At 42.8% G+C, this 17,040-nt stretch overlaps 1 protein-coding gene across 1 annotated transcript; it reads right to left on the reverse strand.

Moving 5' to 3' along the window:
• Positions 1-476: 476 nt before the first annotated feature.
• Positions 477-15,038, reverse strand: AKR1A1 (aldo-keto reductase family 1 member A1). The gene is made up of 9 exons (XM_080921541.1): positions 14,724-15,038; positions 7,870-7,959; positions 4,629-4,748; positions 3,837-3,988; positions 2,702-2,897; positions 2,244-2,443; positions 1,538-1,610; positions 1,321-1,407; positions 477-636 (listed from the first exon to the last, which is right to left on the reverse strand). Exons 2-9 carry the CDS (start codon positions 7,951-7,953, stop codon positions 571-573), a joined length of 978 nt encoding a protein of 325 aa, XP_080777667.1. The 5' UTR covers positions 7,954-7,959; positions 14,724-15,038; the 3' UTR covers positions 477-570.
• Positions 15,039-17,040: the final 2,002 nt, after the last annotated feature.

Consider the following 17,040-nt stretch of genomic DNA (forward strand, 5'->3'; position numbering starts at 1 on the left):
ATTAGTACACAAAGACAAATGCTTTAAGTGGAGGCAACATATGGATAGAGTTTAAAGCCAATTTGAGTCACCAAAATCCTTTCTAAAATCTATCAATGACCTCTAGTAGTCTTAATCATCTTAGGTGAAGGATTTAGGTGACAAGACTTTGGACCTGATACCTGCCTCCCTCAGATGGCCTGTGCACACTCACTGTAGTACCCAAAAGAAAAAAAAAAAAAAAAACACCACACACGGGTCTTTCATAATTTTGCAAGCTGAAATCCTTAAACTATCATAAATTGGGGTGGGGCATGTTCTTCCTATTCTTAAACTTAGGCACTGACTAGGGCAAGGGAATGGTAAAAATTAAAGATCCAGTTTTGCTTTTAGAAGTTGTAAAATTTCTGAAAGAAAGGTGATGGCAAGTCACACCAGCAGTCCCTGAGGACAACTTCTACCTCATGCCTACCCAGACAAGTCAAGCATACAGTGTATACACTTCAATGGCTTTATTAATTCCTTATTTCTCAGGAGTAGCAGGCAATGCTTAGCAGGAGAACTGAAAGGGAAGCTGAGAAACTATGGGCCTCAGTATGGGTCATTAAAGGGATACAGAGGGTGTCCAGCATCTCTGGGGACTCTCTTCCCATCCACCTGAAAAGAAAAATAAATAAAATATATTAACCAAACAGCAAGCACTGGCATTCCAAACCCACCTCCAATTCTTCTAAAGAATTCCACTTATCTCTAGTACTGTGCCAGATGACATCAACAGCACCCAAGCTTCAATTAATGTTATATCAACAGTGATTCCAGCATCAAATTCACAGCCTACTACATAGTTAACTTCATACCCTAAGACTTCAGAGTCTCAGCTAGAATGTGCCTCAACAAGTTTAAGAATGCTTTTTGAGCCCTACTCTTATTATTTAACTAGAGATGAAGAATGCCAAGAGTTCAAACCTAGCCTGAGCTACATTGTGAGTTCCACAAAAATATCAACTACAGTGTTAAGTCCCCATCTCAAAAAACAAAACAGGAGCCAGGCATAAGGGCACACACTTTTAAACCTCAGCACTCAGGAGGCACAAGCTGGCAGATCTGAGTTTCAGGCCAGCCATGGCAATATAGCAAGACCCCATCTTTTATTTAAAAAAAAGGAAAAAAAATAATGAAAGACAGGGAGTAGGAAGCAAATTCACCACATTCTGTCTCTTCTCTAATCACCAAGCCTGAAGCAGACCTGGACCACCACACTGCAGACCTCCTATCGAAGGGGCTCTAGTATGCCTGAGCATGTCACCTGTTCCCTGATTCTGAATGGCTACACTTTCTTACCGTAATCATGGGCACAATATACCGCCAATTTTTGTTCAGACCATCTAATTGCTTCATCTCCTCTGGACTAAAAGTGAAATCAAATACCTGGAGGGAGGGGGGTAAAATCAGCATTGTGAGTGCTCGATGGAATCCCCAAATACTGGCTTCTCAGGCAGAATCAGGCCCAGAACATACCTGGACTGACTAAAAAAGACAGAAGCTAATGGCCAAGTACCTGAATGTTCTGAAGGATGCGGGAAGGAGTGATGCTTTTGGGGATGCAGATTACTTTCCGCTGAACCTGCCATCTAGGTGAGGAATGAAGACAAGGAAAAGGAGTTAGTATTCAGACACAGTATCTTGACCTTAATGCAGCTCTCCTTAGTTCCTAGACCACCTGAGCCTTGCAGGAATAGGCAACATGACCCATGGTAGCCTCACTCTAGACTACACAGCAAAACCCGCAGCCTTACTCTGGGGGAAAAGAGAGAGAAAGTAAAGTGAGTAAATAAAATAATGAAAATATAGTAAGAGAGAAAGAGAGAGACTGATTGATTGATTCTTTGGGCTGGGTGTGGTGGCTCAATCTTTTAATCTTAGCACTCTGGAGGCAGAAACCAGTTAAGTTCCTGGCCACTCTAAACTACATAAAATTCCAGGCTTTTCTTTTCATTTTTGTTTTTTTAATATTTATTTATTTATTTATTATATATAAGTACATTGTAGCTGTTTTCAGAAACACCAGAAGAGGAGATCAGATCTCATTACAGATGGTTGTGAGCCACTGTGTGGTTGCTGAGATTTGAACTCAGGACCTCTGGAAGAGCAGTCAGTGCTCATAACCACTGAGGCATCTCTCCAGCTCCCAGGCCTTTCTCAAATAAACAATTCCCTCAGTTCTTGCCTCCCAACTAGATGTTTTCCTCAAAAATGTCCCATACCTGAGCAAGATCTGAGCTGGAGATCGGCCGTGTTTTTCAGCTAGTGCCAAGACTACTGGTTCCTCAAGTAGAACTGGCTCATCAGGATGGCGCCATGCACGGTCAGATGAGCCCAAGGGGCTATAAGCAGTCACTTCCAAGCCTCGTGCTTGACAGTGGGCAATGAGCTCATTTTGAGCCAGGTATGGATGGCATTCCACCTAAAACAAGTAACAGTCCTTCAGCATGGGATGGCCACACCCAGATTACTCTTCTACACAGAGTGAAACAGCCCTCCACTGTTAACCTCTACTGCCTTTAAGCCCACCAGTGAGTTCATGCTCTTCCAGAACTTCAAATCCAACTTTATACAGAGAACACTTTCAACAGCACTTCTGACAACTTGCCACCTTCATTAAGGAGATTCCCCACCTGATTACATACAACACATCTTCCACTGATCTGTTTGTAGTGCTCACCTGCAAGACAGCTGGGCGCACAGAAGCCACACTGAGGACATCATCAATCTGCCGACTGCTGAAGTTGGACAAGCCCAGGGCTTTCACCAACCCCTTTGCCACCAGTGCCTCCAGAGCCTTCCAGGTCTCCTTATAGTGAGTCGAGTCATATCTGACAGTTCCATCGGCGTTCTTGGGAAAGGGATTGTCTCCCCGCCTGAGAAAACAGACCCCATCGACCAAGTGTCAACAAAAAGGTCAGGCTTGTGCCTTGCCTGCCCATCCAGCTACTTTATGTGCCACACCATAAGACCAAGGAATAAGGTGACAACAATTAGGAACAGAAACGCTTTCTTATCCTTCTAGCTATAACTCCAGCATATCATCTACACAGAATGCCCATCTCTTCACTTTTTCATAGCACATGCTTTTTTTTTTAAAGATTTATTATATATAAGAACACTGTAGCTATCTTCAGACACACCAGAAGAGGGCATCAGATCTCATTAAAGATGGTTTCGAGCCACCATGTAGTTGCTGGAATTTGAGGACCTCTGGAAGAGCAGCCAGTGCTCTTTAGCACTGAGCCATCTCTCCAACCCCATGCTTTTTATGTTTGGGTTGTGTTTTGTTTTGTTTTTTCATTTGTTTTGTTTTTCAAAACAGTTTTGCTAGATAGCTCTGGAGATTCTGAAACTAGGTCTGCTAGCCTTGAACTCAGAAATCTATCTGCCTGTCTCCCAGGTGCTAGGATTAAAGACATGTCCCATCATGCCTGATTCACAGTTCACATTCTATCTCCTCTCCTCTAGTACAACTTCCTTAATATCACTTTCTTCAGGGGAATCTCTGCCCATCTGACAAGGGCACAGTGCTTCCATAAGACTACTCACACCCTCCTCTGCTGAGAAAAAATGGACAAAATCTTAGGGGACCTACTTCAAAAGAAGAGAGCATGTCTGGAGCACTAGAGAACATACTGGGTGTACTCATCATACACCTAAACACCTGGCCGCAGAAAAGGCAAGGATCCCATATAAGTGCGCACCTCCGATGAGTGCTCTCACCCTGCTCTGCAGCTGTCAATACAATCAATTACCAACACTACCACACCCAACCCTCAACTTCCAGACAACACTGCAGGGGCAAGACTTACTCAAAGGCATAAGGCCAGTGCATCAAATAGAGGTCCAAATACTCCAGTTGCAGATCAGCTAGCGTCTTCCGGAGAGCAGGTTCTACATCCTCAGGGTGGTGTTTAGTATTCCACAGCTTGGATGTCACAAACAGCTCCTCTCGAGGTACTGCCTGTGACAGAGGCAGAGCCCACTGTGAGAAGAGTCCTGAGCACCCAGGCCTACCTGCGACACCTCTGAGAGAAACACAGTATGCCCCAGAATGTGCCAAATGTAAAATCATAACTTAAAGGGGTTTTGTTCTTTTCTTTATTTTTCTTTGAATTTTTATTTCATGTGCACTAGTGTTGTGCCTGCATGAGAGTCAGGTCTGTATGAGGGTGTCAGATGCCCTAGAACTGGAGCAATAAATAGGCAGCTATGAGCAGCTATTTGTGTGCTGAGAACTGAACCCCAGTCCTCTGGAAGAGCAGCCAGTACTCAATCAGAGCCATATTCTCTCTCCAGCCCCTTTGGGTTAGTTTTTGTCCAGACAGGGTTTCTCTGTGCAGCTCTGGCTGTCCTGGAACTTGCTGTGTTGACCTGGTTAGCATCAAACTCAAATATCTGCTTAGCTCTGACTCCTGTGTGCCATCACTACCCAGCCAGGTTTTCTTTTTAAAGCCATCACGTTACTCTAACTAACTCTCTGCAGGTAACAAGGTCAAGATTGGACTTGCTGGGAGCCCATGCCAGTTTCTCTTGTCTAGACCAAGTCCCAGCTTCAGTGCTAAATACTCATATCACATTGTCTCTGTAGCCCTAATTCTTACCTTGCCTGGTCCCACATTCTCCTTCAGGGCCTCCCCAATCTCAGTTTCATTGCCATATACAGAAGCACAATCAATGTGGCGGTAACCTACACTAAGGGCATGTTTAATGGCTGCTTTCACCTGCATTGAAACAAAAAAAAAAAAGAGAGAGAGAGAGAGAAAAGATTTCAGTTCCACTGGTCTGAGCTGGTAAGGGACAAAGATTATATGAAGGCCACTTAAGCAGATCAAAGTGAGAAGATGAAAAACGATTCTAGACTAAGGATATAGCTCAGTTAGTAGAAAGCTTGCCTAGCACTGTATGAAGCCCTAAATTTGATCTCTAGAATAAACAGATCCCGGGCTTTAAGCCTATAAATCAGTATTCAGGAGATAAAAGGCAAGAGGATCAGAAATCCAGGCTCTAGTCTGGAGAAATGGCTTAACAATTAAGAGCAGTGACTGCTCTTCCAAAGATCCTGAGTTCAAATTACAGCAACCACATGGTGACTCACAACTATCTGTAATGGGATCCAATGCCCTCCTGGTGTGACTAAACATTAAATAAATAATGCTAAAAAAAAAAAAAAAAAAGTACTGGCTGATTTTCAGAGGTTCTAGGTGCAGTTTCCAGCATCTACAAGGTGGCACATGACCTTCTGTAACTCTCATTTCAGGGGATCAGATATAGTCTTCTGATCTCTCTGGATGCCAAGCATGCACATGGTACATTACACACACACACACACACACACACACACACACACACACACAGGCAAAACACGCATGAACATAACACAAAATAAAATAAAAAGAAAAAAACATAGAAAACTAGTTCAAGGTCATCCTATAATCACAGCATTTAGGAGGATTTACAGCAAGTCTGAAGTCAATCCTGCACTATATACTGATTTCCAGATCTGCCTGGGCTATAGAGAGCATGTTAAAAAGAAAACCATCTATAATGTGATCTAATGCCCTCTACTGGCATGCAGGTGTACGTGCAGATAGAGCACTCAATACATTAAAAAAATAAATCTTTTTTTTTTTTTTTTTAAATGAGAGAAGGAAACAACAAAAAGGAAGGGAGGAAGGAAGGAAATTCCTAGGCTGTGCAGAGAGGTGCTTCAGAGAGCCACATATAACACAGTAAGCTCTGAGATCCCAGGCTAGTAAAAGAGGTGGAGGTTAGGAATTTAAAAGGATTTCTTTAAAAAAAGTAAATAAATAAGATTCATTATTATTGTGTTTTATATGTATGAGCATTTTTCCTGCACACATATATGTAGACACATGCACACTTGGTATCTGCACAAGTCAGTAGAGGGCTTCAGAATTCCTGGAATTGGAGTTATGGATGGCTATGAGCCACTATATGGATGCTGAAAATCAAAGCAGGTACTACACAGATTAACAACTTCTCTTAACTGCTAAGGCTTCTCCACAGCTCCCCTACACTGCTCCCCAACCCCCAAAAAATAAGTCTTCTAAAAAAGATCAAAACTGAAAATTGAACTAGAGTTCCTTTATGGAAAGAAAGCAGAGACCAAGTAGAAGAATAGGTCAGTTAAGCTGCAAAAAACACACCAAGCACTTAGGTGTCCAAGGTAAGAGGACTGCCAAAAATTCAACTGTAACTTGAGCTATACAGTGAAGTGAGTACCAGGTGAGTCAAGGCTATTCAACAAGGCCCTGTCTCAAAATACAAGAACCACAAAATGCTGAGAAGATAGCTTAGTTAGTGCAAAGTCCTAAAGTCCTAGGTTAAATTTCCCAAATAAACTGGGCATGGTAATGTATTTCTATAATCCCACTCCTCCAGTAGAGGTAGGAGGATCATAAATTTAAGGTCATTCTCAGCTACACTGAAAACACAGACCTGTGACGTGAGATCTTTTTTCAACATACAAACCAACCAACCAACCTCTGAGTTCAGTTCTTACTAAACACAATTTCTTATCCCTTCTCTGGGCTCCTGCTTTCTCCTTGACCCTGGTACAGAGAACTCTCTTCCTTTTTTTTTTTTCCTTTTTGCCATATTGTCGGAAATTTCTATAACCTTGCTCTGGAGAGAACAGGGCAAGGCCTCAAACCACTTCAAACTGTTCTGGCAAGCACTGTAGGAATGCACAGGGTCACTGCAGACCCAAGCACGCTGGAGGCTTGCTACAGAACTCTCTTAATCTTTATCCTTAGGCTGTGTAGAGCACCTGCCTAGAACATAGAGATCCTGAGTATACTCCAGAGTCCTAGGACATGGTAAGGAATGCAAAAAAAAAAAAAAAAAAAAAAAACCCAAGGCAGTATCATCCAACCACAGTAGAGATAGTAGCTTAACTCAGTGGCCTAACTTCCCAGGCTTAATCCCTAAACCTATATTAACTCTAATTCAGATTTCTAAGGAAAAAATGGAAGAGCAGAGATTTAGTGGCTTGTAACACCATACTCAGGATAAAACTTTTTTACTTACTTTATTTTCATTTTGGGGGCTTTTTGAGACAGGTTCATTATTTGGTAGCCCAAATTGGCTTGGAACTCATTAGGTAGCCCAGGGTATATATTACCTAACACACAGGGGCTGAAGAGATGGCTCAGTGGTTAAGAGCACTGACTGCTCTTCCAGAGGTTCTGAGTTCAATTTCCAGCAACCACATGTTGGCTTGCAACCATCTATAATGAGATCTGATGCCCTCTTCTGGTGTGTCTGAAGACAGATACAGTGTACTTATATATAATAAATAAATAAATCTTTAAAAATAACTGTGGTCAGTATGTATTACTTACACAGATAAAACCTTCAAGCAATTACTTTAATTTTAAAGTTCAGTTAAAACCTTTCCCCTAATTCTTGTCTATACAGTTATCCCAGTAACTTCTCAAGTTTCAGACTTGCTCCTAACTTCAAATTATGCACTTGGGAAAGGCCCAAGTCTCAATAATCCTGGTGTGCAGGAGATGTGATCACAGCATAAGGAGTTAAGTAATATACTGGGATTCAGCCCAGGCCTGGAAACAAAAAGGCTCCAACACCACCACAACACTCTGCAGAGATGCTCGAAAGGGCCTTGCGTCCCTCCTGAGCTGGCTGGGGAAACTAAGGGCTCACAGCTGTCCCTTCTTCCCTCAATTTCTCACTGTCTTTATCCTTACCAGAAACAATAATGCAGGTTATTGCTGGGAAAAATACAGGGTCCATCTTGAAAATCCTTCCTTTTCCTTGACAGAGACTCAAGAAGTCTCCCTCTTCTTCCCAATCCCTTACCTGACCAGGCTCACTCTTCCATGTCCCCAGACCAATCAGAGGCATCTTCTGTCCAGTGTGCAGGAGGACACTGGAGGCCGTCATTGTCCCCTAAGACACAGACAGGAAACAAATGGTGAGGAGGTTAGTGTTGCCTTGAGCCTTAGCCATCCACTGCTATAAAGCATGCTTCAGAAAAAAGGGGGAGACAGGACTGGTAGCAGACGCAGAACAGGAACAAACACCTCATTTAAGTGCCTGTCAACAGACAAGGTACCTGAAAATCAAGCAAATCCAAACCTCCTGAACAAACACTAACTAGACTAGCCTTGCACAAGGCTAAAGGTCAGCATTAAAACACTCCAGTATCTAAAGTTGAGAGTAGCTCTGGTACAGTACTTGTCTAGCATGTCATCCCTAGCAACACACAGACTACAAACCCAGCACAGATAGCCTACAATGCCAGCACTTAGGAAGCTGAAGTAGAAGGATCAAAAGTACTAAGTAAGCCAGCTTGTCTCAAGAAATCAGAAACTTTCCCAACACTCAGGAGGCAGGAGGATCTCTGAGCTCTAGGACAGCCAAGACCAAAAAGAGAAAACCTGTCTTGAAAAAAAAAAGGAAAAAAAAAAAAAGACAAGGGTCATTATGAGACAAAGATTTCATAACAACAGGCCCAGAAAAGGATGACTTTTCTGAAGACAGAATTAATGTCTCCAGCAGGAATATGTCAACATCAGAAACTGAAGCCTGTTAACACAGAGACTCCCTGAACCCCTCTCACACACGTCTGACTGGCTCAGTTTAGAGGCTTGAATGGGCTCCTTCAAGTGAAGTATAGCACTTACCACTTCTCAGATGAGAAGACATAGGCAGCAAAGTGGAAGACTTAAGGATACAAGGAAAAGCTTCCAAAGAGACAGGTAAACAGATCTATGAAGCATGAACCCCTTGCTTGGCATTGTTGCACATGCCTTCCCAGCACTTGGGAAGCAGAAGCAGGTGAATTTCTGTGAGTTTGAGGCCAGCCTGGTCTACATAGTGAGCTATAGGAAGGATACTCAGAGCTACATTGTAAGACCCTACTGAAAGAAAAAGAGAGAAAGAGATTGGTTAGCAACTGAATTCTCAGTCAACCAATGATGAATGATCCAGGAGTTGAGAAACACATTTAAACAGAAATCAGCATGATGTGACAAGAACTTGGGCCAAATCCTGCACAAAGGCTACACATGGACAACAAGACTAAACCACCTAGGAGGTGTTTCTTGTAGGTGACATATACCTTTAATCCCAGCACTTGGGAGGCCGAGACAGGTGGATCTCTGAGTTCAAGGCTAGCCTGATCTACAGAGCAAGTTCCAGGACAGCCATGGCTACACTGAGAAACCCTGTCTTGAAAAAACAAACAACAAAAGGAGTGAGGCTGAGCACAGTAGAGCAAGCCTGTAATCCAAGCATGTGGGAGGTAAGGGCAGGAGGACAAGGAGTTAGGTCGTCCTCCACAAGAGACCTTGCTTACAAAGAAAAATGAATAGGTGCAGTTAGTTCTAATACTCAGGAGGCAAAGGGAGGAGAATATCTCTACCTACATAGCAAGTTTAGGCCAGTCTCACCTACGTAGCAAGTTTCAGGACAGTGAAGACAACACGGAGAGACTGTTTCAAAACAAGTGCTAGGCCTGGTGGTTAGAAGCCTGTAATCTCAGCTGCTTGGGAATATGAGGCAGGAAGACTGCAAGCTCAAGGCCTTCCTGTGCAACATAATGAATCAAGGCCCATGGTAGGCAATACAGTGGAACCTGATCTCAAAATAAGAAAGTAAAAAGAGGTATGGGATATGATAAACCAGCCTGCCTCCATCTTGGGCTTGACAGCCAGCTTATAGTAAAGACAAACTAGGTTCATTCCTATTTATGATTAAACCTGTTTCTCAAGGATTAGGCTCTGCCACACCTGTAACTTTAACTAAAGAATGGTTCTGTACAGCCTGTCCCAGCAAATGGCAACCAGGCCTTTGTTTCAAAAAGTTGTTATGACCACAGTGCAAGTGTTGCTTTGTTTCAGGAGGCTGTTAAGACTATCTTATTGGGCTGAAGAGATGGCTCAGCGGTTAAGAGCACTGACTGCTCTTCCAGAGGTCCAGAGTTCAAATCCCAGCAACCACATGGTGGCTCACAACCATCTGTAATGGGATCTGATGCCCTCTTCTGGTGTGTCTGAAGGCAGCTGCAACCACATACATGAAATAAATCTTTAAAACCAAAAACAAACAAACAAAAAAAAAACCCAAAGACTATCTTACCTTGTTATGTTCTATGGTCTTAACTCTGCCTATTTCCCTATAAAATCCCCCAGTTGGAGACCCCCATCTTCCCCACATCCAATACTGACCTTTGAACCCCACCTTAAGGGGAGGCAGCCTGTGTACATGAATAAACGTTTGCTTTCATTAATTTGGCCATGGTGATTTGGGTCAGTGGTCTTTCTCACCTCCCATCTTTGGCACTAACAATAGCTCAGTGGTAGGATGCTGACTAGAATGTTTGGAACCCTATGTTCCACACCAAGAAAGTGAGAGGAGAGTGAACAGTTATGAAAAAGAGAAGGAAGAGAGAATATTCGCTCCAAGAGTCAATCAAATAGAAATAACCTTTCCCTCAATCTTATCAGTACCATAATTGTTCTCCTGGGACTGATCTAACTGCCAATAACACCTTTATATAAATATAAACTTTGTTTCTGAGTTTTAAAAAATAAATGGGAGAGCAGGTAATAATGTAAGCCATGAGTAAATGAACACACCAAAACTGTCTTTCCTAGTATTTCTGACACAAAGAATTCTATCGTGTAGCAAAGCTCGAATATACAAGCAGTTCTTTCTGTTGAAATTACAAAAAAACCTGTTAAACCTCTGAGAGCCTGGTTTTTGTAAGCACACACTTCCTAGGGATCAAGCAAGCAGTTCTACAGCTAGGCTCCTAGGCTTGATCTCAAACAATACCTGTTTACCTCTCCCAGCAACAAGATTACAGGGGTGGAGACTGCACAAAAGCCTAGTTTACAGGGAACTTGGAAGGAACCTTAATCTTGCTTCTTCATTCTCTTTGCAGGTGAAACTGAAAACCAGGAGTAGGACAAAAGGCAAGAAGAACAAAGAAAGATCTATATAGAACTTCTGAGAAAGGAAGGGAAGGGCAGGGCCACAGCAGAAAAGACTTCCAACAGGACAGTAAGAAAACTACTGCTAGCATGTGATTTTCTAGTAGTCTGCTTTAAGCAACAGCTTTCCAGTATAGCTAGCAAAGTTGCTAACAAGACACAAAGTACATAGTACTTACAGAAAGAAGGGTTTCCTGAGTTTGAGGGCCTACCCTCTACCTCCCATTAATGCTGGTGCCTTTTGACCTTCTTCCCCATCCTCATTTCTTTCCTTTGGTCAAGTTTGTGTTTTCAGTAACCATCTAAAATAAAACTGACTTTTCCTACACCAGTTTCATAAGCTTCTGGGCCTTTCTGCTGGCACAATCTACCAGTATCTGAGACACTAAAACTACCTCATCATCCATCAGCAGAGCGCAGAATCATCTAGGATCTAGAATTGCACGACTTGGTTTGAATCTCAGCTCCACTATTTCATGAGTTTGCACAAAACCTGACTCGTTCTCTGCTTTCTATATACTCTAATTCAGAGAGCCAAAGCCCTGGATGGCAAATATTAAAACAAATCAGATATAGCCAGGCAGTGGTGGCACACAACTTTAAACAACTTTAATTCAAGCACTTGGGAGGCAGGGGCAGGCAGACCTTGAGTTTGAGACTACTAGCCTCATCTACATGGGGAGTTCTAAGACAGCCAGGCCTACACGGAGAAATCCTGTCTTGAACCCATACCCCATTAAAAAAGGAAAAAAAGACTGAAGTTATCCTGTAACTTCCACACCCATTCATACAGTAATAACAAAATAAATATTCTTTAAAAACTCATCTTAAGGGTCTTTTATCTTCTCCAGCACTTCTAAGAACCCTGCTTAGAAATCATCCGAAATATGTAGTATTGGCCCAGATCTCTTCTGTTTTCTGCATTAAAAATCCTATTAATAGGGCTGGAGAGATGGCTGGAGAGATAGTTAAAAGAGACTCTTCCAGAGAGTTAAAAGACTGCTCTTCCAGAAATCCTGAGTTCCATTCCCAACATCCACATGGTGGCTCACAACCACCTGTAATGGGATCTGATGCCCTCTTCTGGTGCGTCTGAAGTGTACTCATATACATAAAATAAATAATTTTTTTTCTGGATGAAAAATGAGTTTCAATATTTATTGCATAGAGAAAGAAAAAGCTTCTACACATTTATTGTTAAATTAACTAAAACCAAGTATGTAGGAAGACAGCTTTGTTCCTTTAATAAGACTAAGCTTGCCTTGGTATTAAAATAAATCATTTTTTTAAAAAATCCTGTTAATAGCAAACGTGCTGGCATGCGTCCTTAATCCGAGCATTTGGGAGGCAAAAGCAGGTAGATCTGAGTTCAAGGCCTGAGAAGGAAGCCAAAACAAACAAAATAAATAACAGTAACAAACAAAAGAGCCCCAAACCTTCAAATCCCTAAAAATATGAGTTAAGTATGAAGGTGCACATCTGAGGCTAAGTAAGGCAAAATGGTCCCCACGGGTTCATGGAAAGACTACACTACAGACTACCTGTCTCAAAAACACAGAAAATAAATATAAATTATACAGGCTGGGTCATGGTGCCTGCCTTTAATCCCAGCACTTGGAAGATAGAGGCAGTCAGACCTCTGTGATTTCAAGGCCAGCCTGATCTACAGAACAAGTTCCAGGACTGTCAATGCTATACAAAGAAACCCTATGGGGGGTGGGGAGTGTAGACACATACAAACATACCTTTACTTCCTGCTGGTACATAAATCTTTTCTAGTAATTTACATAAGCCTCCATTGTTCATGCCCTAGTTGTGACCACTACCATCCCTTGACTAAACCAGGCAATAATTTTAATTTGGACTTAATCAAAATCTATCCACCAGCTCCAATCATGTGACTCCTTGGCTCAAACTGCAATTCTCCCCAGGTTAAAGTCCCAGGTCCCACATCTCTCAAGTTGCCATCTCATCATTTCAGACTGAGAAGCAAGCACCACTTGACTCAAGGACTCTGCACACTTTCCCCAAACTTCAAACTTGCCTAGCTAACTGTTACTTACCATTGAAATTCTGGATCCTCCCTGAAACTTCTAATCACTTTTGCACAAGACTGTGTGTGTGTGTGTACACTGATACAGACTGTGTATCTCACTGCATCTTTTTGTCCATACAAAGATTTCCCCCACAAACCAGGCTCATTCATCTGAACCTTTTACCATGCACACATAGAAGTTAATAGAGGAGAGACCTTCAATACTGGGGCTTTCCTTTTTGATTTGGTTTGGGTTTTTTCCCCAGATATGGTCTCATGTAGCCCAGGATGGCCTTGAACTTTCTGTAGCCAAGAATGGCATTGAATTCATGATCCCCCTGCCTCTCCCTTCCAAATACTGGTTTTACTGGCATGAGATACCATGTCATGATAGCTGGACAGCTTAGCTTGCTGGAGAAGCATCTGAGGAAATCTCTGACTCCATCATCTTCAATTCATTTTGGAAAACCAAGGAAAAGTCATGTGTCTCTGTATCTGTGTGTGTTGGTGAATGATTCCCAAGGCCGTATACATGCCAATTCTACCACGGACCTACACCTGTTAGTATTTTACTAACTTTGAGCAAGTATTCAGAAGAAAAAAAAAAAGTTCTGGGCTGGGGGTGTAGTTCAGGTGGTTTGTCCAGGAGTTTGACTCCCAGCAAGTCATAAAACCCAGGATAGTGACAAACTCCTACAATTCCAGCACTCAGAAGGCGAAGGCAGAAAGATCAGAGGATTCAGGCAATCCTGGCTACGTAACACAAGTCCAAGGTAAGACTAAGCTACAAGAGATGTCTGTGGTTAAGAGAGATGGCTCTGCTGTTATGCTCTCATTTCTCTTGCAGAGTTCCTGGGGTTGATTCACAGAACCCACACAGGCTCACAACCATCTGTATCTATATAACTCTAGTTCCAGGAGATATGCTGCTTTCTTCTGACCTCGATGGGCACCAGGCACCAACAAGATGCACATACTTACACGCATACAAAACATTAATTTTTTGGGGAAAAATTTTTTTAAAGAGACTCGGTCTCAAAAACTACCTACAAATAGTAACCAATTCCACCGAACAGGAAAGGATCATACTGGAATTAAACCTGTATTGCTGCTGAAGTGGAACCTTGGAAAAGTAACAGGCCTGATCAGAAAGTAAGCAGGTCCTGCAGTCCTATGAACAGTCTCAACGGTAAGAGTCCATTAATTGTAGGTTCGGTGATGTGAAAGTTCAAGTATTTTCACTTTAAAAGGGCGCCATAGCGATAGGATTGAGCAAGCTAAGCTCTCCCCACTTCCGCCACTTCTTAGAAATATCCCTGAACCTCCATTAGGGAAGGCAGAGAGCCTAGAAAATTCGTACAGATGAGAAAACAAAGAGATGGCAAAAGCCCTAGACATGTGCCAGATAGATTCAAAGGTTTATCCCAGTTCTCCTAAAGCACTGATGATATTTCCCTGTTCATTCCAACTCTGAGGAAACAGAGGTCCAAAAACACGTTATCTGAAAACAGAATAGGAAGAAGTGCTCAAATCGGAAACTAAATCTCTTCATCGCCCCCACCCCCACCCCCGACGTGCCGGCGCCATTCGCTCAATCCCGGGCCTGACTCGTGGTATACTGAAGGACCCCCTCTTTTTCCTCGGGAGAAAAAGATAGGCCAGCAACAGGAAGAACTCACCTTGGCAGTGAGCACAGGCTGTGGAGAAGACAAAGTGGCCAGAATTCAGCTCTGCACTCCAGTACTGAGCCAACAGGCCCCGGCTTAAGTCTGGCGGAGAAGCAGCAGCCCCACCCCAGGGAGGAGCGAGGGCCCGGCTTCCAGAACTACGCGCAGGACGGAGGAGACCCCCACTGTCCTGCGAAGTAGAAGAGGGGGTTGAAGCCAAAGCAGGGACTTTGCACATTCCTCCCCTGGGAACCTCTCACTCCACCACGAACGTCTGGAAGGGCCGGGGTCCCGAAACTGTGCATGCGCAAAGGCTACGTGGACAGTCTTGGGCGGCTGGCCGTGCCCACAACCGGCCCACAATGCACCGCTAAGGCACCTCTCTAGGCATAGATTCCAGTACTTTCTGAGAAGATCCTCTATGATACCTAGTGGGCCCTTCTGGCCGCCCATCTTTTTTTCTCTAAAGTGAATTTGTCGGATTCTCAGAGCAGGCCTGATACAAAGTTTGACCGAAACACAGAAAATCTTGCCTCTGCAAACCCCATTTTAGAAAGTTACTGATCTTTCACTCAGTACCTTGCACTTTAGCACTGTGCAAAAGACTTCATAAATATGAGTAGCTAAATTAAAACAGTACTTCCTTAACATAAAGTTCTGGATTCAAAATCCCAGCACTGCATAAAATTGAGTCGTGATCCCAGCACTTGGGAGATGAAGGTGAGGATCAGAAGAGTCAATATTTCTTGGCTCTTACACATTGGTTTTGATGCCAGCCTGAGATTCATGATCCTATGTCCAAAAGGAAAACATTTGAAGCTGGAGAGAAGGGATGGGTGAAAGGGTGTCAGGAACATTCGCCGCTTTTTCTGAGAACCCAAGTTCAGTACCTACCACTCAAGTTAGGAGGTTCTCAAACATCTGTAACTCCAGCTACAGGGGATTTAACACCCTCTTCTGACCTCCATGAGCACCTGCATAAAGTGTGTGTGTGTGTGTGTGTGTGTGTGTGTGTGACAGAGACAAAGACTGAGAGACAAACAGACACACCCATACACAAAAGGGGGGGGGCAGGGAGAGCATACCAGGGTCAGAGCCCAGACTCAGGAACTGAAAGCTACACTCTTGGCCCTTTTCCAAGATTTTTTTAGTAGTTTGGGCATAACAGTTCAAGCTGCCTTCTATCTTGCTTGTCTGAATGAAGGTGGGGAAATTTGCAATAATAATAATCATCATCAGAATATATGGTCAATTTGACCTCACTCTGAGCCAAATTATTGTTTTTGTGTATACAAACAAACTGCCTTTGTATCAGCAATATAGGATGGCCAATAGACATGAAACAAAACAATTACAGCCAAGCTAGAGGCGATTTTAAGCTAGGGACCAGGCTTCAACAGTCTCACTGCTCTGGCTATCCTAGAATTCACTATGGAGACCAGGTTGTCATCCAAATCATAGAAATCTGTCTGGCTCAGCCTCCCAAGTACTAAAATTAAAGACGTGCATTACCACATTCAGCTCTCTTTCTTTTCTTTTATTAAAGGAAAGGCAGAGAGCCTTTATTATCAGGTGGTAGAGGTACATGCCATTAATCCTAGCACTCAGGAGGCAGAGGCAGGCAGATCTCCAAATTCAAGGCCAGTCTGTTCTACAGAGTACAACCCTGTCTTAAAAAAACAAAAACAAAATTTTATTTTTATTTGTATGTGTGTGTGTCTGAGTATATGTGTGTATACCACAAGCATGCAGGAACTTGAAGAGGTCAGAAATGACCTAGGCCTGCAAGTCATCAGTGACAGGGTCCGGAGAGAGAGGACAAGAAGATCAGAAGATAAGCAGAAAGATAAAGTTGAGGTGGGGAGGTCTTTTACAAACTATGTACATTAAGAAGTACAGCATCGGGCTGGAGAGATGGTTCAGTGGTGAAGAGCACTGATTGTTCTTCCAGAGGTCCTGAGTTCAAATCCCAGCAACCATGTGGTAGCTTATAACTATCTGTAATGGGATCTGATGTCCTCTTTGGGTGTGTCTGAAGACATGCTTTGATATATTCATATTCATTAAATAAATAAAAATAATTCTTTAAAAAAATTTAAAAAAGAAGCACAGCATCTTATATACTATTTCCAGGCGAGAAATGGAATACAACAGAAACTGTCATACAATGAGACTAAATCAGAGGAAAGCTAATCAAACAATGTTGCATAAAGGGAACACTGAGTATCTCAAAAACATTACAGACTGAGTTTACACAGAATTTGGACTGATAACTAAAGCCCCATTTGGTGAGAAGAGTTGGGTTCTCAGGATCTGATGAAGCAGCTCC

Source organism: Micromys minutus (genome assembly GCF_963924665.1).
Source record: "Micromys minutus genome assembly, chromosome: 9".
Lineage (NCBI taxonomy): Eukaryota > Metazoa > Chordata > Mammalia > Rodentia > Muridae > Micromys > Micromys minutus.